At 42.0% G+C, this 25,306-nt stretch overlaps 1 protein-coding gene across 6 annotated transcripts in view; it reads left to right on the top strand.

Moving 5' to 3' along the window:
* Atp8a1 (ATPase phospholipid transporting 8A1) overlaps window positions 1–25,306 on the top strand; it is a 209,148-nt gene that overhangs the window by 32,602 nt on the left and 151,240 nt on the right. For 2 of the 6 annotated variants that reach the window (XM_075943171.1, XM_075943169.1), the window contains exons 2-7: window positions 493–607; window positions 2,030–2,129; window positions 3,018–3,116; window positions 7,180–7,225; window positions 19,927–19,967; window positions 23,649–23,722. In XM_075943171.1, coding sequence (XP_075799286.1) covers window positions 493–607; window positions 2,030–2,129; window positions 3,018–3,116; window positions 7,180–7,225; window positions 19,927–19,967; window positions 23,649–23,722 — 475 coding nt within the window. Of the gene's footprint in view, window positions 1–492; window positions 608–2,029; window positions 2,130–3,017; window positions 3,117–7,179; window positions 7,226–19,926; window positions 19,968–23,648; window positions 23,723–25,306 lie in introns of those variants that run through there. The other 4 variants (XM_075943172.1, XM_075943170.1, XM_075943173.1 and 1 more) reach the window with 2 other exon arrangements.

Consider the following 25,306-nt stretch of genomic DNA (forward strand, 5'->3'; position numbering starts at 1 on the left):
TTTTACCTAAGCTGTCACTTAAACTAGTCCAAAATTATTGACTTTGGGGTATCTTTTTATAAAATGGAAGAGACTAAGACATTCATTAGAAAGGATGAATAAATCTTATTGGTTTTGAAATGTATCATTTTAAAATAAATAGTAAATGGCACCCTTAACAAAAATATTATATGGGTTTTACTTTTGGTTATAAAAGGAATACCGCCGATGAGGGGAAGCATGTGCCCTTGTCAGACTTGACATTGGAGAATTGATTTGAAATGTAGGTCTGGTCTGAATAAGGGTATTAAAACAGTTCTTTTGTTTGTTTTTTTGAGACAGGGTTTCTTGGTGTAGTCCTGACTGTTCTGGAACTCACTCTGTAAACAAGGCTGGCCTTAAACTCAGAGATCTGCCTGCCTCTGCCTCCCAAGTGCTGGTATTAAAGGTGTTCACCAACTCTGCCCGACAATCGAAACATTCCTTGTCCACTAAGAAGCATGTTTCTTTCAGGTTACGAGAAGACAGATGACGTTTCAGAGAAGACCTCGCTGGCTGATCAGGAGGAAGTAAGAACCATATTCATCAACCAGCCTCAGCTGACAAAATTCTGCAACAATCACGTCAGGTAGGACGGGCTGAGGGGAGGCATGGGAGGACAGGATGGTAGAGCAGAATGGGTGGGAAGAAAATCCTGCCAAGTATGGTAAGCACACATCTTGATTCCCAGTACTCTGGAGGCAGAGGCAGGTGGATCTCTGTGAGTTCATAGCCAGCCTGGTCTACAGAGTGAGTTCACAGCCAGCCAGGGCTACACAGAGAAAGAAACCCTGTTTGAGAGGAGTTTGGTGAGGTGAGTTGCCAGGAGCTCTCAGCTCAGGTAGGACGGTCTACTGTTTTCCCTCCAGAAAAGAAATGCAGGCTGTGGCCTGACTCATGGTAGAGTGCTTTTGTCTAGCATTTATAAAGCACTGGGGTTAATTACCAGCCTCTCAAACAAAAGAAAAGAAAAGGCTAAGATCAAAATCCCCCGGATGTAGGAAGGAGCAGAAGGGGCAAGCACCCATACTCCAGGAACTTTGATTAATCAAAGCTGCCCATGGACGGTTGTCTTTTCCCTAAACCTGCTAATGTAGCAGTGTATTATTTTTACATGCCAAGTTTTAACAGCTTAGAAACAAATCTTGCAATTCTATACCAAGAACCTTTGGAGGTTTGGTTTGTTTGTTCTAGCTAGAGTCTTAAAATATGGGTTTGGATGGTTGTAATTTAGCATGTGCAATACAGCATGCTTTGAGAATGCCTTCCTTACTGTAAACCATAAGCTTTCAATTTCTCAACAGTCATGAAACAATTCCACATAAGCAGTAGGTTCTAAGTCACTTTGGACCACATGAACACCCCAAGTGCTTGCCTGGTTGTCTCCAGGGGCAGATTTATCGTATTTGAGATGTACCCATTTACAAGATTGCAGATCCTCTCGACGTATCTCTGTTGAAGAGTATGGCATGGGTTTTTAATCTCCCCTTATTTATTAGCCAAAGGAAGGAATACCTAGATGTCGCCAAGACCAATGCATTCATGTCTTACTGACTCTGGGCAGTGTGGAATCGCCATGTTCCTAGCATGGTCATAGAGACAGCACAGGAAGAACAACCAAAAAAGCTGTTGGCCTGGTTATCTAGGAAGCTGTGTCCACTGTCTGCCCTGTCAAAGGCCGATGTTTCTCTGTTGATGTGTTATGCAGTGTCTTATCTAAAATTGCCCTTCTTTGCAAGCTACTCCTGGTACTGTTCAGCCTGATAACCGGCCAGGGAAGACAAGTGATGTTCTACAGAAACAAAGCCCCTGGGATTCAGCCTTGGCTGTTTTGCCCGTTCCTTTCCCTGTTTTGCGTACATTAGCAATCCTCACTATAGTTTCCAAATTTGAAACTGTTGAACAACTGTTGTCCTCTGATCGCTCCTGCGCTGGGAACAGAACTCTGAAAACACGGGTGCTAATTGCAGAGGAGTTAAGCTCTATGCTTCCTTTTGTTTTTGCTTTCTAGTACTGCAAAATACAACGTGATCACATTCCTTCCAAGATTCCTCTACTCTCAGTTCAGAAGAGCAGCGAATTCGTTCTTTCTCTTTATTGCCCTGCTCCAGGTAAAGTTCCGTCCATCTTCAAACCTCTGTTCAAAGCCAGTGTGAAGGAAGGAGGAAAGGCTTTGTTAAATCCTCCACTTATACCCTGAGGCTTGTAGAAAGGCTGAGCTATGAGCTGGCCATAATGCGTATTCCCTGCTACTGGTGCTGCTACATGCCCACAGCATCAGGCATCCGCCTCCCTCAGAGCCTTGGGTCCGTGCTTATTCAGATATTTGATATGATCTATTAATTCAGTGTCAACAAGTGTTCGTTTTCAGTGTTGAAGGGAATAGAGACTTTCTCCCCAAATTGTCCAGTTAGTTATCTTTCAGTGAAAGTGTTACTCACTGTAAAAATTATCACTTACAAAAATGACCATTTAAGTTAGTTGTTATAAATGTTTTAAGAAGAAAAACTGCATTGAAAGTAGCAAATGTTCACTGTTAGCAAAAGAAGTTGAAAACGCAGCACATGGAAAAATTAAACCAATCATTACAGCACCAGGGCTAACTGCTCTTGAAAGTGGGGTGTGGTGCTCTGGTCTTCTTTCCGGCCCCCAGCATTATTTTCTGATTCAGATAACAAAAAAGGATAATGAAATGAGCATTATTTTGTAAGCTGATTTATTCGTGTTAGATGTGTAGACATTTCTGCATCTCTAAGTCATCGTTTTGATGGTGATGTGTAGTATCATGTGCTACTCCGTCTTTTTCTCAGTCTTACACTGCATGAGTGTGAGGTACTGTGTATTTATAATCAAGCAAATTAACTTGTTCTGCAGATCCGTCACCCAGTACTAGTAAAATCAGCGGGGAATGTTTGAGAAGACCTGTGACTTTGTTTTTTTAGGTATTTGATAGCCATTCTGGTTCTCACTGGAGTTATCTTGCCTTCTTTCTTATTCAGCAAATACCCGACGTGTCACCAACAGGTCGTTACACAACACTGGTTCCTCTCTTATTTATTTTAGCTGTGGCAGCTATCAAAGAGATAATAGAAGATATTGTAAGTATTTCAATTTTTCATATATAAACTGGCTCAAGTGTATTATTAATTTTATTTTCTTAAGCTACTTAATTTGCAGCATAGGCCCTTTAAAATGCCCATTCAACTTAAAAGTGAATAGAATTAGAAATCAGGTCTAACAGATTAATATCAAAAAATTCTTGATACAGTATCCTCTTCAGTTTATAATTTATTAATAAAAGAAACAAAATATAGTTATTGGCTTGAAGATAAAATTACATTTGAACAGTTTCCAATTAATTGAAATAATCTCCAAATTAAATATGAAAGATTTTTATTTATACTTTTTATTTTTAAAATTAAACATTGTGGTTTTCACCTTGTTAGATGCCTTGTTTCTTATCATTCTATTTTAGTATTCTGAGTTTCCTTTCCATTTATCTTGTCTTATTGAAAGAAAGTAGCAGTAAGTTTGTTATTTTTAGCTTCCATGGTAGGAAAGAGGAAGTCAGTTTCCCTTTGTAAAATAAATTCCCCCAAATAACTTTAGACCTTTTCTGCATTCTATTTTAGCTGTCTTATCTGATAGAGCCAAGGTTGTGTTTTACACAGTGGGTTGTTTAGGATTCCAGTTGTTATACAGTACTCCTTTGCATGTCTAAAAATGACCCCTGTCGGGCTTTAGAGAGTCAGATTTGGGTAAGGGAGGCTGAGAAAGTCTTTATAAATACACAGCCCCAAATTTCACAAATAGTAGCATTACTTCTGCATCATCACTTTATTAATATTATTAAAAAGAGAAAAAACAGACTCACATGACCTGCTAGAATTGAAGTGATTGGGCATTGCGTTGGTGGTCTCAAGGCTCTAAGTACCTAACAGTAGATGCTGAGTACATAAGTGTGTGTGTGTGTGTGTGTGTGTGTGTGTGTGTGTGTGTGTGTGTGTGCGTGTGCGCTCGCGCGCGCACCCACTTAACAAACAGTAGTACTCTTGATTGGTGATATCCTGCTTGGGCCCACACTCAGGGAGATTGAAGGAATTCTCTTTCTTCGTGTGTTCCACTGACTTTCTTTAAGCTGTGGCTGGTTTCAGCAGCCCCTGGGGGCTGGTCCTCACCTTAACTTTTGTCTCTTTCTTTTTATTCTTTTCTTTCTTTAACTTGATTGTTTTCTGGGGCACATGTGATTCATTAGGCATTGTTCTATTGGTTTTGGGTTTGCTTGTTTGTTTTTCACTCAGTGGCTTCAAGAGTTCTCCATTTAAAGCATGGAAATTGAATCTGGAGAGGTGGCTCAGTGTTTGAGGATGTGTACAGCTCCAGCAGAGGACCTGAGTGTGTTTCCGAGCACAGTGTCAGAAAGCTGGCAATTGCATGTAACTGTTTCAGAGGATCTGATATCCTCTCCTAGCCTGGTTTCATTCACAATGCTCACACAGTCATGAATATGAATTTAAAATATCAATTAGTCTTTTTTAAAAAAAAAACACATCATGGTACAAATCAAAATTAGAGTTGTCTGTTGAGTTGGCTTAACAAAACCATAAAGCCATATTCAAAACCATAAAAACACTCTTTCTTTTAAGCCAGAAAATTATTAAACATTAGTAGGTTTCAGTCATTGCAAAATGAATACGTATTCAAAGTCTGTGGGATGCAGGTACCAAGTATCAGTCATGTGCTGATGAGTGAAAGAAGTCTGATGGAGCTGAACATCCAGGAGAAGAACTAGATGGGCACTTGGTAAATAATGATTAGCAAAGAAAGAGGGTGCTAGATAAAGTAATAAAATAAAAGAAGGTCCAGGGTGGCTTTGAGTTTCTGATTCATAAAACCGAGCGTGTGTGTGGGTTCGTGGTTCCTTGTCTGGGCTAAGGTAACATTACAACATGGACACAGTTCAAGGCCCCTTTGAAACAGAGAGAGGAAGACAGACCCAGAGAGAGAAGGAGAGAGGATGTGAGAATGGACTAAAGGCAGCCCCCATGATAATCTTGGTGTGAAAGTGTTGAGCTAAGTAAGGAATGTAGGGTAGAAGTGAGAAAGGGCGGGGACTAAACCTTGGTCATCCGCATCTCTGAAGAAGGGACCAAGTGAACTTGGAAAACAGTACCTGGGGGACAAAAGGGGTTCATGAACAAGGAGTCTGAGTCCATCACCTTCCCAGACGAATTCCATGACCCCTTAAAGACTCAGCTTCCTTCCCTCAGATGGAATTTAGCAGGCCACCTCCAGTCTTGTCAGGGAACTAATTCTGTTCACAGGACACCATTTGCTAATGGACTTCCTATCCAAAATGGAAAACAGCAAACATTCCACCATCTCGCAGTGATAGTGAGTGAATTTTGATTATAAGTCAGTAGCATTTGGAATCAGAGAATAACTATGTTTTTGTGAACTTTTAGTTTTAGGAGGAATAATATTTTTATCATTCAAACTATAAATTCCTTGTCTTTGGAAAGTTAGGAGCTGGACACTGACCTAGTTTATTAACTGGGGGAGACTGGAGACAGAGAGGACCTGGGTTAAGACTTTTTGGTAGGTGAAAACTATGTCCAAGGCCACTTTTAGTTTCGTAAAGTTTCATTTCTTGTTTGATATGAAATGTTTCATTAATTAACCTTTATCTCCATCAGTTAGGAGTTTTAACCGTTGTCCATCATATTTGGGGAAAGCAAAGATATACCTTCTTTTACTATCTAAATTTACCTTGGACTTTAAAGAAGTTTCTTGAGTCAAGCTTATTTTGGATTACTTTCAAAATTTCTTGTCATCTCTACTAAGAAAGAAACAGTGGCAGAAAGTAGTTTGAACTTGACGATTGTATTTTTCTGTTGCTAAGTACAAAATGATTTTATTCCAAACAATATTCTAGCAAATTATACTTTCTTTTGGAAGCAGTAATAAGCCCATGGGATTTCTTCACCATTACACATTTATTGTGAGCAGTTTGCGCTGAGAAAGACATGCCTTGTAGATGTGTGCCTATCCTGTCCCACAGCTCCGCACAGAGAGACTTCGGTCCTGTTTGTATGCTGCACAGTTCAGGTCGTACTCTGGCGACTTGAGTCCACACTGACAGCTCTTCCTCCACTGTCTCAGATACAGCAGTGGCTCCCGGGAGCACTGACTCTACACGTTTCTCTTGGGCAATTATTTTCACTAAGCTTCAATGCCGTATTTTCTTCTCAGATGGAAGGGTTAGGCACTTGCATGTGTCCTCAGTTCTCACAGCTGGTGCAAGCCTTGGCTTTCTAAAGTAGGATCTTCGAGCAAAGGATTAGTTACTCTCAACGCTTGGCTGCCATGTTGCCCAAGTCTGGTGTGTCTCTCTTCATGCTGTAAGTTTAGACCGAAGCCACAGGAAACCTCCGGTTGAAGTCCAGAGGAGATCATGCCCATATGGGGCCGCTGGCCGTGAGCGTCTCACCTTTCCTCTGGCCTTTTGTTTCCTTCTCTTACTCTTCTGCAGTCTTGGCTTATGTAACTGTTCAACCTCACCTGCCTCAACTTAAAAATCACCTGCTCACCATTTCCTTTCGTGGGTGCTTTGGGAGGAAGAGAATAACAGCTATTGCTCGGTGGCGTCTGGTTGTGCGTGGTGGTCCTGTGGGGCCGTGAAGACAGGCTGTAGTAAAAGGGGAGGATGAATGTGTTTCCAGCTGTCGGCAGACATCCGTGCATCTTCAAATTATGGAGGATGTACTCAGCTTAATCAGATAATGAGTCTCACAAAAAGCTGAAAATACTTCAGTCCCATTATTAAATGGCAGTTATTATAGCTAATTCTCTTGGGCGATCTTCTACATGAGTTATTTAAGCAATAGACTAAATCAGGCTTTTGCTTCATGTTTTCTCTAGTAACGTTAAAATGTTATTCTCCCTGTTTGCTGTTTAAGAACTTTCTGAGGGCCCCAAGCTTGTGCTCCCAGGGAGGGGTCTGTGAACAGTCTAGCAACACCCCTGTCTATGAGTGCAGAAATCTAAAAAGCCGGAGAACACAAGTTAAATGACCTTTGTTGGTTGTGAGTGCCCTTTTACTTTATCAGACTCGTTCACTTTTTCACTGAAGTTTTTGTTTTGTTTTGTTCTGAACTTTAGAAACGGCACAAAGCTGATAATGCTGTGAACAAGAAACAGACACAAGGTAGGTCCTTCACTTCTGTCTTGTGTTTACCAAGTGTGCTCACCGTCATATCCTCAAATCAAATCTAAATATGATTCGTTTGAGAATACTATGCTATATTGAAATACCTTCTGTCCCAGATTATCCTTCTTACTTTATTAGCAATTATTAGTATGGCACTTAAAAAATCACATGAGAGTGATATTTTTGAGAAAGCCACTTTTTAATATCCTCAGGTGCTTCCTAGCTATATGCTTCTGAATATATTGTTTAAAAGGTCTACAGTTTTTTCACTGTGTTAAAAACTATAAAATGCTTTTGCTTTATTTGTGGACAGTGTTGACTGTAGAAAGAAATAATACAAAATTATCTGAAATTTTGTTAGTGGTTTGAAAACCACGAAGTTACTCCACACGGGCAGATGAAATTAGCCATCAGAATAAAGCCCATGGTTAAAACCAGGGCCAGATTCTGAATGTGCATAGTATTTTCACGGTCTTTTCTGGTGTAGACCAAACCAAAATGACCTTCAACACAGCCAAGAAGACTGTGTCTCTCATGTTTTTAAAAAGTCTCTAGAACTTTCTTGCAGACATCTTACACCATCCCTGAGTCTGCTTCTGCAGAGGGACTCCTTTCTCTCAGCAGTTCTCTGGTGAAGGGATCGGGTATCTTCCAGCATCACCTAGTCTTCATGCATAGTATTTAGAGCAGCTCCCGTGGGGAGGCCCTATGGCAGGGGTTCTCAACCTGTGGGTTGACAAAATTACTGTTATGAATGAATAGCAGCAAAAGCATTTCACGGTGGCGGGACACCACAACATGAGGAACTGTATTAAAGTGTCGCAGCATTGGGAGGTGGAGAGCCACTGCCCTATGGGAATGCGCTCCTCTTTCTCATCACTTCCCACCAAGGCATCTGCTAGGTGTTTTATATATTTGAGGAGGATGCATTTATTATTATTAGCCTAAAATATTTGGAGTATCTACCGAAATATTCCTTTGTGATGTAAGAAAAGACCAAATGAGGATTTTGGCTTGGAAGAGCTTGCAGCCTACGTGTTAGATGAGTACGTAGGAAAAAGGAACATACATGGTTAGAGATTTGGGTAGAAGGTGAAGGATTGGACTGTGTGGTCTCGATGACACATTAGATTTTTGTGGCAAATAGTATTTTCCCTGTCTGATCCTGTAGAGACCCACCCCCCCCCCAAAAGAGAAAAGTCCTGGAATTCCTTAAGCTAGGTCTTGAATTTGGGGAAGACTGTGGATAAGTAGAGAGACACAGGGGTGACGTTCTGCCTGTGGGTTGAGTGGGAAAGGGGAAGAGAAGAGAGCCTGAGAAAGAAGACGGACAGCTGCTGGATTGCTGGAGTAAGCTATTATTAGAGCATCAGGTGTCCATAGCAGAGGGAAGCAGCCATGTGATTACACGATAGGCCGGTCAAATTTTATGAGACGGTAAATGCCGGGCCGAGGAGATTCCAGCTTTCCTTGTGCGTTCCCAGCAGCTATGACTAAGGCTTATGAATCACAGCAGAAGCAGATTGAACACATAGGGTCAGGATGGGGAACAGAAAGGATCACGGGAGAGGGACTGGGAGCTGCTCCAGGAGTTCCATGCAGAGAGGCAATCATAAGGATGCAAGGGAGCTATCTAGATGTTTGGGGTGCTAGTATTTCCCACAGTGCACGGCTCTTGCGTTTGTTGTCATGTTGTCTGGAATACCTAGTGGAAGCTTTTGGAGGACAACTATGCGAGCCATTTCCCAGCTCGTAATTATCACTGGCAGAGCGCTCCAGTCTTTGGTGATTGGCTGGAGACTTCTGCAAGCTTTGAAAGACAGCTGTCATCATGGTATGATTTTTCGGTCAGCAAACCTTGTGCCAGAGGGAGGCTGATTTCTTATATCTCCACTTCCCAAAGTGCTCCCTTTGGAAGGAACATTCTTTGTGGGTTCTTCCTGGGTTTTTTCCATCCTCTGCATGGGGTTGCAGGATTATCTCTCCATCTGGAAATGAAGACCAGACACGTGTGCGGGAAGGCTTCCCCACTAAGTGTAAATGAGCCTCACTTATGCAATGAAATAGAAGGACTTGGCTATAGAAACCAGGTTAGTCAGCAGAATACTTGGAAATCCTGTATCCAAGAAACAAGGTTGATGCTTGAAGTTGTTTCCTGGGTGATTGGCATCTTCCTGCTAACCTCTGCCTAGTTTGGGCACTGGTACTCTTGGTTTGGCAGATGATGGGAGATAACAAAAATGTTTGAACAGGATGCTGTCTGCTGTCAGATAACTCAAATTAGTTAATATGAGAGCCATCTGTTGCCATTAGACCAGAGTGAAATTCGATTTACTCTCCTGAACCAAGGCAGTGGTTGGTGTGTAGGAGGGGGAGGAAGATATTTATGACAGGTAATTAATTTTGACAAAGATTTAAAGTATTAAGCTTAGATTTTCTAAATGTTTGCCGAGGCCACATAATACATGAGAGGATGCCTCTTATTCTAATGCCAGGGCTCACTCTCGGATATTCCCACTCAAAGGAATGCTTTTTCGTATTTTGGGTCAAGACACAAGAAAGCCTCCTCTGCTCTCTCACTCTCGGCATCCCTGGAGACTACAGAAACAAACAAAAAAATTACCATTTATTTCCAATATTTTTTAGCCACTTGGCTATCGTTTGGTGCCCGTCCGTCACCTCATTTTTACCAGCTAAGTTACAGGGCTTGGCTCCAACTCAGAGCTTTATATTTAAGCTTTGTCCTCGATATTTCTGGAGAAATGCCACTTTTTGCCTTGGAGATCCATATGTTGGTTAAGCTGAGTGATCTGGCAAATGGAAGTTATTTATTGTTTTCCAAGAACCTAGTTGCAGAGAAGGGGCAGGGCATACATTGATACTAACAAGTGCAGGTACACATGAATCTGGGTGAGCTTTGTGGTCCATTCTTGCCAAACAGTGGTGACTGCTTTTCTTTGTGTCTGTGTGCTGCTGTGGTGATGGTTTGTATGTAGTCGACAGGGACACTGCAGAGGACAGGCCCATTGCTTGCTCGTCTCTAGATTTCCAGGAGCTTCCAGCCCGGGGGCCTGTCTTAGTAGATGCTGCACGCACTTACTTGCCTCTGTGTGTGTGCATGTGGGTGCATGCATGAGCAGTGTGTGTGTGTGTGTGTGTGTGTGTGTGTGTGTGTGTGTGTCCATTCTCCAGAAGAATACTTGGCTATAACTAACAAAGGGAGAACAGAGAGACTGGGCATGCAAGGAGCTCTCTTGAGAATTTGTGATCTAAAGTGAGAACAAGATGAAGTAATATATGTATACACATACATTATATATACATATATGTATATGTATATCACTGTGTTCTGGACTGCTTTGCAGGCACGGATCAAATCTTAGCATGGTGGTAACGCTCACACTTCCTTACCTCCACCATCAGTCATTTTAGCACCACTGTTGCCCTAGCTTTACCTCCCGTAAATGGATACAGTATCTATTTCTCGCTTTCATTATTCAGAACTCAGCACAGGGTCATACTTGAGGGCCTCGGTTTTCCTTGCATCTAAATTCACCTCTAGTTCCTCTGATTTCTTCTTTCAACTTCTGTTTTTCCTGTGTCGCGCACACACACGACATTCTCTCCCTGTCATCCCTGAATTGGGGTGTTTGTGCCAAGCTTACCTCTGTGGACTTTACACTTGGCATTGTTACTGTAATAGCTACATTGTCTCCAATCCCCATGTGGATTTATTGTGGTGGTTCTGCCAATGCTCTCTTTAAATTGTAAAACCCTTCTTCTGTTTTCTATGGAATGCTATGAGAATTTCGAGTAAAATGGAAGTCTTATGTAAAATTATGGCATGGAGGGCTGAGAGAAGATGGGCTTGGGTACAGAGAGGAGATGGAGCTTGGGTACAGACTAAGGTAGTCAGGATACTTTGTAAGTGGCGGTGAATAGAAGTGTTGTTTAAAACCCCAGGTTTGGACATACTCCCTGAAGGATTCTCTGCCGATGTCCAGCAAGTGTGGTTTGGGAAGCAGAGCCACCTGCTGACCCCCTGGCTTGTTCTGTGGTTGGATGAAAGCCAACGTTACTGGAGTTAGTTTTCATGCTACCTTCTCTTACTATCATAGCAGGTGTGTTGTGAAAAATAAGCCTTCATTAATGAACTTTCTCTGCAATTAGACTCCGTAGAAAAGGCAATATGAAATCCTCGTAACCTAGGCACACCGGCTTTTTAAAAATTTATTTTATGTGTATGAATGCTTTGCCTGTTTGTATGTATGTGCGCCATGTGTGTGCCTGGTGCCTGTGGAGGTCAGGAGAGGGCATTTGATTCCTTGGAACTGAAGTTAGGATGATGATAGACCACCAACCCAGGTCCTTTGCCAGGGCAACAAGTGTTCTAAACTGATGGGCCATCTCTCTAGCCCCTCTCATCTAGACAGTGGACACACCACAAACTAACTGACCCTCACCTGAATTTCCTCCTCAGTGCTGTACTGTCTCTTCTGGTGTGGAAGTGAGGTAGTGTCGTCAGGGCGCAGGGCGTAATCAAGACCCTGTGGTGTGCACAGTTGGTAGTTGCTGACCGCCCCCTGGAAACCACGTGACTTTTAAAGTCTTCTGTGGAAAAAGCATTGAGGTGCTGTTTGGGTAATTCAGTCTGAAGTGACCCACTAACAGGACAGAGTCCATCTGCTTCAGTTCTCATCAGAGCTGACAAAGGACTTAAAATAGCACCAACCCACTGGCCCATGGAAACGCGGATCTGTGCCTTCTGTCTCAGGGCAGGCTCCCCACGTATGAACATGCCCCTTGCCATGTGAATATCAGCTGACCTGTGTGCAGCTTTTTAGATGGTATGGTTTCCTGCGGCTGAAAGTCATGCATGTGGATCACCTGAATAAATTCAGACATCTCGAAGACTAGTAATATCTCCAAATCATTTGCATGTCCTAGGCGTGTGTCAATTGAGCCCACTGGAAGTCCTCCGCTATAATAACTCTGGATAGGGAGGCAGTATTTATTTATGGAGTAGCACAGCCTGGGTTGTGTTTCACGTCTCCCATAAATCAAAAATGTAACACATAGAAACAAAACCCACTGAGGAAATTTAGGAGCACGGCTTATTCGTGAGGGGTCTGATTTCAGTGTTGCTGCTTCCCTTCCTGTATGGGCAGACCGCTCTCCCCTTGTCTTTTTTTCTTTCTTTTCTTTTAAACACAGCATTACACTGTAGGCACTTCCTCCCACCTGTGTTAGATAAGCCCAGATGAATTGCTTGACCAGAGTTCCTGAGAAAAGTAGGTGTGTTTCAGATAAAGGACGTTTGTTATTCCCCTCTAGTCAGTCTGTGTCAAGCTCCTCCCCTGTGCTGAGACCTATGCAGAAATACAAGCACAGTCCCCTTCCCCGCCTCATGGGACCTTGTGGTAAGGGAGGGAAGATGAAATGCAGATGAATGTGCGAGCCAGACCAGGCACTGAGGACCAAATGAGAAAAGCAGAACTATAAATGGCATCTGGGAGGTTCCCAGTGGGTGGGTGTCAGAGCTCAAAGCAGAGAGCCTAGGGCTGCCTGTGGCTGAAGGGCTACTATGGGCAGCTCAGTGGGATGTGGGCACATGGGAGATGCCAATCTGGAAACTGCAAATGGTCCCTTTTGACAATGGCAGAGATGCATGTTGGGGGAGCAACAAGAGCGTGGAAGGGCAAGTTGGGGTCATGCTTAAGAGGCTTTTGGAGACCCTGATAAGAAAGAGGAAGACATGGTCGTAGAGTGTAGCTAGATTGCCAGTATGAAGCTGACAGCTGTAGAGGGCAGTGCAAGGTTCAAAGTGGCCTTGTTTGTATTGACTGTGGATTGGAGCAAGGGTGGCAGCTAGAAGGACATGGGAAACAGCAATGGTGAGGTTCCCCTAGGGCTGGAGGTGGGAGAGGAAACCCTGCCAACTTTTAGTGCCGACTTCCCGACAGCCAGGCAGCCAGGTGGCTAGGCAGCCACCCCACCCAGCATTTCAGAAGCAACAGGGCTTCATAGCTCTGAGCTAAATCTATTTCCTGTTTGTAACTGGACCACAGTTGAGGATCTTTGAAAGCGAAAGCCAAGGAACTGAGAGATGTGATTGATTGGTGAGGCACAGCAAGATGTTTCTTGTAAGAAATTTCTCAATGAAGGGAAGGAAAAGGTGAGTGGGCTGTTGAGCATACACTGCTGGCCGCGGGCTCCTGTCCTGTCACTTCTCGGCACATTTCCCTTTAAGGTATCTCAGATCTGATCATGGCTCCGAGTCCCTCAGAGGGCTCCTTAGATGCTGATGGCTAGGGTTCCTGGACACCTGGCACGGGATCTCAGAATTCCTCTTTCAAGAAGTTTTTAGAGCTGCTGGGGATACTGGCAAGAGGACACACTTTGGGGGTCACTTTAAAACGTTATAATTGAGGTTATAGAAATGCTCCCAGCCCCCTTGATGCCAGCATGAACAACTTATTCCAAAGGCGGGAGGTTCCCTCTGTCCTTCCTGTCAGTAGAAGAAAGTGGTTTGACCACACACGCAGTGATTGAATTTGGCCTTTATAGGCAAGTTTACACAAACTATTTATGTGTAATGTCATTCTGGGCCACACTGATGCTTCTGCCTTTAAACTATCTTTGCAGTAGAGTGTTCGGTGAGTGCATAGTGCTTCAATAGGAGTGGATTGGATTCTTTACAGAAGTCCAGTCTCAGCTGCACACTTGACCTTTACCATAACCTAAGATCTCTCTCAAAGGCTCGCTTCTGGAAAGGAAATCAAACACACTTATCTCTCCCCACCCCCGTGTGTGTGTGTGTGTGTGTGTGTGTGTGTGTGTGTGTGTGTGTGTTTTCTACTCCATTCTATGTGATACCATTTAGAAAGATCTGCCTTTTTCTCCCCACCTTAGGAAGTGACTGACTGCCCAGGGACAGGTAGCCAGTGACTTTCAGAGACATCCCCAGTGACAAATCTCTTTAACTGGGGAACTGGGACGACATCCTCTTTCCTGGAAGCCGTGAGCATGCAGTGAGCTAGTTTGCAATGCCTTTTGTCTGTCTCCCATAGCCTTATCCAGACCTTTGGGGAGGAGCGACCCAGGAGCTCTAATGGAACGTGTGCCATTCACAGACAAAAACACTGCAACAAAGTGGCCTGCCAGTATACTGCCAGGTACAGGTGCCGGTATACTGCTGGGTACCAGTGACGGTATACTGCCGGGTACCAGTGACGGTATACTGCCGGGTACCAGTGACGGTATACTGCCGGGTACCAGTGACGGTATACTGCCGGGTACCAGTGACGGTATACTGCCGGGTACCAGTGACGGTATACTGCTGGGTAAGGCCAGGCTCCTCTGGGGTGTTTGTTTGATGTCAGAGCCCTCCAGTGCACGCTGTCACACTCATTAGATTGTGTGGAAACTGTAGCAGGTGTGTTTGGATGGCACCAAGGAGAGGTGGAGGAGTCGCACATCTCAGAATGAGCTGTCAAAGCACCTTGCGGCCATTCAAGATTCCTCCCTCCCTCAAGAGGCTCCCGCTCCTTTGCCAGCAGCATTAATCATCTCTAAGGTGGGCAGAATAGGAGGGCTGTTAGCTTTGGGCCAACCAAACTAAGCAGAGTCTCAGCCAAGGACCCCACAGCTTTCTTAGAAGAAGCTGGAATGGAGGTAGAGGAGGCTACAGACGAAAGAGACCTAGGTTCCTGGTTCCCTTGCCAGCACACTGCATGGGATGGGACTTACTTTAATTGTTCTAAGGGTTAGATGGTTGGAACCAGTTCCCAAAGAGAGACAGCAGTGAACTATGACAGGCAGGTGTCCTTGGCTGGTGGTCAAGCCTTGATTTGCTCAAATACTTTCATGTTGTGGCTGATTTTTTTCTTTTAACTTCACCATATTCTGTACTGTTCTCAGAGCCAGAAATCTATATAGTATCAGACTGTGTTTCCTTTATTCCCACACCTTGTATTTCAGAGGCAGAAGACACAGGGGAAAGGATGGTAGAACATTCCTGTCAGCCTGGTCTACTAGTTATGCAGACCCACGAACAAGTGTCAAAGAGTAGGGTCCTGCTGTAACTTCTGAACATACCGTTTAGTGAGGACTTAACGGTAATATGCGTATTGATCAATCCAGGCCGCTGCAGACTCTGGAATAAATAGCAGGTTCAGATTGTATAGTGAGACTCTGCCTCCAAAATAAAAAAAAGTGGGGGGGATGGTTCAGTGGTTAAAGTGTTTGCACTAACCCTGAGTATCTGAGTTCAGTACCCAGGCCCTGCATGGTAGAATAAGAGAGCCAGCTATCGTAAATTGTCCTCTGAATTCCACACAAGTGCCACAGCATAGGTGTACATGCACATAAAAGTTAATATCATCATCATTATAATAATAATAATAAAACCAGAGGGACAGAGGACAACATGCCATTGGCTAGCACTGTGTTCAAAGTGTTCTTAGGTGTGCAAATTTTTTCAGTAGTCCGGCTACCTCTTCAACATTAAACCCACAGGAAGCACTTATGTGGAGAGAATGTACCACTGGTACTGGGTGGAGGCAGGGATCCCAGAGAGATCAACTGGAGAAAGCAGTGATTAAAGCAAGGTGGGAAGGAAGTGAACGGGCTCAGGGCAGGAGACAGGACATGGACCTGGAAGACCACTCTAGAAGCCTGCTGGGACTCTTGCTGTGTGGACCGGAATCAGAAGAGTGGGCCAGAGCTGTTTTTACATGTGACGTAGCAAACCCCTGCTAACACGGCATCAGTTCTAACACCTTGGCTTAGATGTCAGAACTGGAGGGGTGGCCCCCGAGCTGACGAGTATGTTACTTCATCTTTTTTTACATAATGCTTTCGAATGCTTGCCATGGGAATCTTTTTAGCGACTTACAAAACCGAGACATCTATTTTAAGCAAATGTCTCAATAGCTCATTGCATATTTGTGTGGCTATTTTTGTTCAGTTATCACTCGCCTGCCAAAATATTCCCCATCTTAAAGTGGGCAACCCTGGGGCCTCAGCTGATTCGGGGAGACTGTGTACCCACCACACCACCCAGTTCCAGCACGTTTTCAGAACCCCATAAAGAAACCCACACATGTGAGTGACCAGCCCCTGCTGTCCCATTCTTTGAGCCTGGCGACCACTAATCTGCATTCTGTCTCCATGGATTTGTCTATTCTAAGTACTTTATATAAGTGTGATCATACAATCTGCCATCTTTCACTTGGTGTATCTTCAGGGTTCATCCACGCCACCCTTTTAGCTCTTCACTCCTTTCTGTGACACAGAGCATACTATTAAATGGCAGGCCTCTTGTTTGTTTCCTGGCTACTCAGATTCCCGAAATAATCACACAGAAACTATATTATTTGGAATACTGTTTGACCAATAGCTTAAGCATATTGCTGGCTTACTCTTATATCTTAATTTAACCCATTTCTATTAATCTGTGTATTGTCATGTGGCTGTGACTTACTGGCAAGTTTCCCTTCATCTCTTCCTGGCGGAGGCTACATGGCGTCTTCTGACTCTGCCTTCTTTCTCTCCCAGCATTCAGTTTAGTTTTCCCCACCTGCCTCTATTCTGCCCTGCCAGGCCCGAGACAGATTCTTTATTTATTAACCAATAAAAGCAACACATTCAGAAGGACCTCCCACACCAGGCCAGTCCACACGTGCTCATCTGGACAGCAGTTGATGCTCATCTAGGTGATTTCCACTTGGGGGTTCATATAAGTCATGCTGCAGAGAATTCATGCACAAGCTACACGTGAAACAGCTTTTCTCTTCTCTCGGGGCTACACACCCAGGAGTGGGAGGGATTTCAGGGTCTTGTGGCAATTATGTGTTTGACTTTTTGAGAAACAACTAAAGTAGTTTCCTCTACAACTGTATATTTTATTATGTCATTTGCTAGGGAGTAGGGTTGTATCATCAGTACATCTGTGTAACTACTCTTCTGACTTCTTATGGTCACTAGGGGACACCAGTGAAGCCGGCATTCCATCCAGCAGGTACTCACCAGGTACTTTCATGAGGCAGTGTTGTAACCCTGGACATACTAGTGAGCAGAATAGGGGTGGTTGCCACTCTTCTGACTCTTAGAGTTTGGGGAGGAAACAGCCCCTCCCCAGCTACACATATAAGTAAGACTGGGATCTGTATTCTGGAGGAAGTGAAGGGTATTTAGTCTTGAGATAGTGATAAAGGGCCAAGTATCCACAAAAGTTACCTGAGAACATTGCACGAGAGCCGGTATGGAGGAGTGTTCTGATCACAGAACCATGCACAAAGGAGCCCAGAAAGAGCAGGGTGCTTTGACCACAGAAAGCACAGGGAGGGTGTGAAGGGAATGGCAAGAAGTGAAGATGGGAAGTCAGCGGTAGCTGTGTCATAGAGATGAGCTCTGTCAGTAAGATTTCTGTCATACAAGCATGATGGCCTGAACTCAGATCCCCATGTCTATTTATCGGAACAACAAAATTATCAGTTATAGTCATGATTGACAATAACCTTAACTTGGGGCAGACAGAGACAGGCAGATCCCCAGAGTTCACTGGTCAGGTAGTCTATCCAACCAGAAAGTATCTGGTTGGGTGATAGACCTCATCTCAAAAAGATAAGCTGGGGAACAATTGGGGGAAATACCTGACATCAGCATGTTGCCTCCATATACATACAAGTGCATATGCACCCCCATACACACAAGTACACACGCTGGCACACTACATATACATGTGCATTCATACACAAGTCTGTTTGAGATGAGGAAAAATAATATTATAAAAACAAGACATTTTTAAAGATTTATTTTAATTGTGTGTGTGTGTGTGTGTTATGCTTGTGTGGGGGGTGCTTAGCGAGACAAGAGAGACAAGAGCAACAGGCAGCATGTTTGCCCCTTTAATTTTGATTCATGGTGACAAGCCATTCTGAGGAAGACACGAGGAAGCATCAGTAGACACAGCCTAAGCCCGGGCTTTCCTGTGAGATGTGTCCTCTGACACTGCAAAGAGCAGCCTTCCTTGTGGAGTCAGTTTGTGTGTTCTCTGCTCGCCTTAGAGTTTTACGGACTAGATAGAATCCTGGGTATCTATAGTTGAAACTGAATTTAATAACCAAAATGTCTTGCAAGGTATTTATTCTTGCATTTGTTTTTCTGACAGCATGTGGATGTCTCAGTGGCAGAAATGGTGCAGAACATTAGAAATAGGGAGCCAAGTGAGACATGAGCCCTGGTTTAAGAGAATTTGGAAACATAAGAATTTTTATCTAGATTAAAATAGTGTATATTATTACAATACCGGTTTTAAAACATGATGTGGAATTAATATTGGGTTTGCTATTTAATGTTTTGTGTTTGTTTTCGTGACTAAAGGGTTCCTCTCTGTCTCTTCTAACATCCAAAGGAACTGAATACCGTGTATTTTTTTTTTCTGAATGTAGGCAGTAGTTTTCCTGTCTGAACTACCGGCTCCCCATCCCAGTAGCCGCTTCCAAATTACCACACAGAGACTTAACATTATTTATAAACGTTCAATCAGTAACGCAGGCCTGATACTAACTAACTCTTACATTTAAATTAACCCATTCCTATCTATCTGTGTATTTCCATGTGTCTTGTTTCCTGTGTGGCTGTCCCATTTCTCTCCTGACTCCGCCCTCCTTCTTCCCATCATTCTCAGTTCGGCTTTCCCACCTAACTTCCTGCCCAGCCTCTAGCCTGTCAACTTTTATTAACCAATGAGAGTAATACATATCCACAGTGTACAGAAGGATTATTCTACAGCAACTTGAATTGTTCATTTTGTAATTTCCCATTGTGGATGTGCTCTGCTCTTTCTAATTAAAGCAAACCTTGGCTTTGCCCTCAAAGCTTTAATGTCTGTGTCATTTATCAATGAACCATGATTTTTTTTTTCTTTAACTCCTTGGTGTGCGGTGTTGCTACCTCCCGTTACTGCCTTGCACTGTTTTCAGGTTTTGGTATGCATAGTGTGCTCAGCATCACATCACACACCTAGAGTGGGTGGGCTTAGAGATACTGAGTAAGTGTGCTGTACCCTGCAGCAGTAAGTCCATATACAAAGCCCACTCTTCTCTCATAATGTTAGAATAGCTTGCTTCACTTGTTCTTGTAAGCCAAACATGAAATGTTTTTGCATTATTATGGACCTAATAATACATATTTTGTTTGATTGCTTTGTTGTATTACAGTCTTACTAATAAGAAATCTATGATGTCCCTGTTGTATTGTCTTTGTGTATTCAAGTTTAAAAGTTGATAGTTACAGTAATCCATGTAGACCAGCACAACCTGAAGATAATGGTTGTCATTAGGAAATGGATGTAGGCCAGTTGCTTCCCTTTTATATAATTTTTTTGTGTTTTTTTCCTCCCCACCCCCACCCCAACTTACCCCTGACGTTTCCCTGTGTCTTGGAGGAGGCATATAGCCTCTCCAACAAAGCTGCCTTGAGTGAGAGGCGAGTCACTGTGGGGGCTGACATAGACACTGGAAGTTTTTATTTCCATATGTGATCCTGCTGCCACAGCTGGTTCTTAAAGGTGTCACATTGCTGCTCGTCATTTCGCGCGAAGCCATTCATTTCGAGCAACCGTTCCATTAGACAGAGGCTTGTGTCTGGTAGTAAGGGAGTGTTCTTTAACCTGTCATGTCTTCTCTTTGCAGTTTTGAGAAATGGTGCTTGGGAAATTGTTCACTGGGAAAAGGTATGCATTCGTTTTTATTTTGCCGTGAAAGAAGTGCATAGAGGTTCACTTTATAGACGTAACTGTGTACTATTACAGGCAGCCGTCAGCAACTCCACTGATATGGAGGCTGTTTAGTAGTTAATGTGAAGATCTGTGAGTCTCCCTTAGCTCTGTGCACTGAGCGTTTCTGTACTCGTCCAGGAAGGCTATTTTGGAAAGTTCTGTCCAGAACTGTCCTGTTTCACAGTATATTTTGAGCACTCCTTTCATAGATTTTATTTATTTTGTTTTATAAATTTTGTTTTGATCATCTACTGTCCAAGTAAAAAAAAATTCAAGTTCTGATATTTTACATTTGCATGTTTTAGTTAAATTCATGTAGTGAAATCACCCCATTTATTTATTACTATTATTTTCAGAAAAGTAGTCGTATAAACTAAACATCATTTTCTAATGAAGCAGGAGTCAGTCCTTGGCTTTGGAGGTAGATCTGTTTGCTAGACCTCTGCCTCAGCATTTAGTGGGGGGAGTTGTAATTTGACAAGGGCTACCCAGGTGTCCATTCTTGTTAGGCCTTGAAGGTAAGCAAAAATGACGGTCAGTTCTTAGTTCCAGAACTTGGATCCCCCAGTCATCCACAGTGGATAGCCATGGTGACTCATTACATGGCTTTTTGGAGACCACTGTATGGACACTGGACATATATCTCACAGCAGAGTGTTTGGCTGAGACAGCAAAAGTGTTGCCTGCTGCCAATTCATGTACACCCCACTAAAGTCCACGCACTTGATTCTTCCTTCTGACCGTGAAGGAATAGGGTCTCTTCTCAATAAAAAACTAATTCCATTTTTGTTGATTTTTTTTCCTTTAAATCAGCGGCTAGAATAGGAACTGACATCTCCTCTTCCAGAGATGAGAACATTCACATCTCTCTGCATTCTGGTTTTTGACATTAAAGTAATAAGGAGAAAAATGCCTTCAGGGTGTTGTATTTCTGTGCTAATCAGCTCTGTTGCAGAAGAATAAAGTCAAAAACAATACAGCCAAAAACTTTCAGGAGGAACTTGCCTTCATGGGCTCATCTGGTCCTGTGGACTTAGACATTTCATAGACAAGACAGATGGGGTAGAATCAGATACAGTGGATTGAATTTAGATTATCAGTATAGTTAACAGAAAGGCACATTTTTGAAAAATAATATATCAGGGTTTTTTTTTCTTCTTTCCTAAACTTCTTGCTCAGGGAATATACAGTCAGGCAATAGTTCTCTTCTGCACCCTTGTAAAATTAACCTTCGCATTTCCTAATGGTGATCATTATTTTGAGGTTATGCTAGTCTATATGGATTATTGCAACTATCATTTTTAATTTATTTTGTTTTGTTTTGTTTGTTTTTCGAGACACGGTTTCTTAGCTTTGGAACCTGTCCTGGAACTAGCCCTGTAGACCAGGCTGATTTCAAACTCCAAAAGATCCACTCTGTCTGCCAAGGGCTAGGATTAAAGGCATGTGCCACCACTGCCCAACTCATTTTTAAATTTTTTGTTTTTCGAGACAGGGTTTCTCTGTAGCTTTGGAGCCTGTCCTGGAACTAGCTCTTGTAGACCAGGCTGGTCTCAAACTCACAGAGATCCGCCTGCCTCTGCCTCCCGCCCGGCCACATTTTTAAATTCTTAATAGACAAAGACAATGAATCACTGACTGGTTACCCTTGATGATAGCTTTGTTAGTCGTTCTTGAGGTCAGGGCCAAATTTAACATGCATATTCCATATTATGATTTAAAAAGACAGAATTTAGATTGTCACCCAGAAGCCACCCAACTAAATAAAAAGAGCTGAAGTTATTTAGTAGTTATAACTAGATAATTGCATTCCGAAAGTTGGTTCAGTGATGAATTCAAGATAAACACACAAAACTCACAATATTTTGATGTTTGCAGTATCATCAGGAAACAGGAAAAAGAGCCCTCATTCCTACTGATAATGTGAAATGCTTACATACAAAATCTATGTGACCTGTGGAAAGACAGCAACTGGCTTCAGACCAAGCCAGTCTTTTGACTCAGCTTCTTGAGCGCTGGGATCCCAGGAGATGCCAGCAGCCTCACTTATGTGAATCTTTGACATCTAAAGAAAAGCTGCCTTCTTTCTTGCCCCCCCCTAAAAGATGCCGATAAATGCACAAATACATGTTCTTTCAATATTAAAAGTGAGATCTCTTGTTTCAGATTATGAACATAACATACTTCCAAAGAAATTATCATTTTCCTTAAAAGCCTGTCCAAAAATAGATACTAACAAATAAAATAGAAAAGAATGTAGCGTCCTGAAATGACTCATATTCATTATTTGATAAGTGAGGCAAACATTGCAGATTGGCAAGATCAAAAAATAATGAATATTTAGGTTACATCTAAATCATGATTGTACAAAATTAAATTCCATCTGGCTACAAAATACAAAGGTTCCTGGAATCGAACATCAATTGCCTCAAAAGAGGGTGTAAGAAAAAAAATACAATTATAAAACTGGTAAGCATAAATACTTATTATCCCTTAAAAATGTGCAGTGACAATTAACTAATAGAGCAAGGACGAGAATTGATTTTATGTTTAAAGTATAATGCTGTGAATCTTTTGTTTTATTTGCTGCAAGTATTTAATACATTCCCCAGTTACCTGTGGCATCTTTTGTTATGCATTAGGTTTAAAATTTATATAATCATGATCATGAGATACTGATCTTCCCAAACACTCATTGAAGACCTTTGTTCTATTAGTGTGTCTTTTGTCACTTTTAGATATTCCACATGGCAAGTTTCAGCTAAAGTGATCTTTCTTTATTTTTGAGCATGTTATCCAACACGTTCCTCCTTAAACAACTAGTGTACATACTGTAGATTATAAGATGGCCCCTCCAGCTTTCCCTCACCTATTTCTCCCAATAGATAAAACCGAGCACAATGGCCCTATCTGCAATAATTCCCTGTCATGATTCCCATTAAGGAAGTAGAGCCAGGTATTGCTGAGTGGGAGATGCATTGTTTGCCAAAAGTAGTAAGAACACTGGCAAATCACTTCTAATAGTTTTTGGCCACAAAGGACTTTAATTCATCTTCATACCATACTCAGGGATAGTAAATGCATAATAAACAAACTTTGCTGTTTATTTTATTTTAATTATAATTATAGTCTCATTACAGTTATGCCAAGCATCGGACTATGTGATGGGTAGGTGTGGATTTGAGCTTTTCCACTCACCCTGAACATGTGACTCAGGAACTTAGAATCTTAGATGTTTTCTTCCTCTCTAAATTATAAATTTAAGTGGATTCTTTTTGCGTGAGGGTCACTGTGAAGAGTAGCCACAGATACGATTATTTCTCAACTTGTTCTGAGACATCCTTGGGTAGGGTAGAGGTTTTAGCCAGCAGCTTCCTCCTTCTTATTTTTATGTCAAAGCAAGAACATTTGAGAAGTTGAGATGTCAACCAAGTAGTTATAATTGTTCAATAAATTTTATTAAGATAAGTAACAGATTAAAAACAAATATACATTTGCCCCTAAATAATTTTATGCCATTTTTGTGAAGATTAGAATGGTTTTTTTATTGTGTATTAATACAATGGGTTGTATTTTTTTTTTTTTTTTTGCTATCTTTCCATGCAGATAATTAACCAATTCCCAGTTTTCTTTCAGGTAAATGTTGGAGATATAGTTATAATAAAAGGCAAAGAGTATATACCTGCTGACATTGTCCTTCTCTCATCAAGGTAGAGACACCTACTGATGCTCAAACAGGGTAGAGGATGGTTTCTCTACCCTGCATTGACCTTGTGGTTTCTCCAAGGAAATAAAGAATAAACGAAGAATTGCAAACCTCTCGAGATTTTTTAAGTGTTTAAAAAATGGATTGGCTTCATGTTTGCCATACAGAACAAGTATTGTGTACTACCTAGCCCAAGCTTGAGAATCTCCTCTCAATCTCCTCTGGCTACATCCAGATCCTTGTGGTGTGTGTGGACCACTAACTCAGCTTAAGACTCCCTGTCATTGACTTTATGCTGTTCATGGACTGGGCTCTGCTGATTTTTTTCTTTCAGTCCTCATTCACGAATTCCTTTATGGTGCAATAACCATCTCTCTTGCAAACTTTCCTATTCCTTATGGTGATATGGTACAAGAGAACCGATGAGTGGTTGATTTCTTTTTGTCATTGTACCTTACTAAATAATACTGTTTTCTAGCCAAAAAAAAAAAAAAGAGAGTACTTTATTCTTTCTTTTGGTCTTTTCTGTTACTGAATTCAGATAATTTTTGTTGTATTCATGTTTAAGATAGTTGTGAATCAGTATTCAGAACATATGGCTTTAGGATTAAAAACTATCACACTAGTCCTTATGTAAATTAGGATTTAAAACCTTAAAACTAGTCCAAAAATAAATTAAGAAGAAATGTTTTTTAATATTCTTGAGGTTGTTTATCATCATTTCCTTGGACAGTTTGATTTGTAAAATCCACATAAAAATATGGACAGTGTCCTTTTTTCAAAATCTATTTAATCAGGTCGTGGTTTAAAATGATTGGATATTTATAATTGACAAGTTAGTAAATCAGGAAGCTAGTAGCTCCTTGGCTATTTATAGAAGCAGGTCTTCAGGGGTTGAAGTAAGTCAGGGCAGTTTTATTTCTCGAGTTTGTCACTAGCATCTTTGTGTAGCACAGAGAACTGTCCTTAAGTCAGACTTTCTGTTCTCAGCGACTGCTCAGAACTTCGTCAGGGAGCATTTCTGAAATGGAACTGTTTGCTCATGGACTTGATTGGCTAGGTTACGTGAGAGCTTGAGGTGGCTTGGAATTAGGTTAGAATTTCATTGAAAGTTCTGTGTTTCACTGACTTTCCACTTTAAATGAGCAAACTGAAATTTCAGCACGCGGCCACGGATACCACAAAAGCGTGGCACACAGCGACCAAGACTTTATTTAATTCATGTCCAGGCAGGTTGTCGGTCAGGCCTTTTCATTCCCTCCTTGAATCAAACTTTTCTCTGGACACAAAGGCTTACTCTCCTATACTCTGTAAAGCACAATATGTTACTTATACTTTATCAATTATTAAATAACTCCAAATGGTGCAGTCATGCCCCTAACTGCCTAAGACAGATATCTGTGCAGCTTTCCAGTAAAGTTAATATGATAGGGATGCAATCAACTTTGAAAACATTTTTGAATCAGAACAGAGTGTATTACTTTTGCAGTATGTGAGAGGGGGCTTAATGTAGTATACTTGTTTTTCAGATAGCTAACACATAGTTTTAAATTTTTCCCTTTGCTTATTTGATAGGAGTAAGCATAGT

This window comes from Microtus pennsylvanicus, chromosome 12 (assembly GCF_037038515.1).
Source record: "Microtus pennsylvanicus isolate mMicPen1 chromosome 12, mMicPen1.hap1, whole genome shotgun sequence".
NCBI classification, from domain to species: Eukaryota; Metazoa; Chordata; class Mammalia; order Rodentia; family Cricetidae; genus Microtus; species Microtus pennsylvanicus.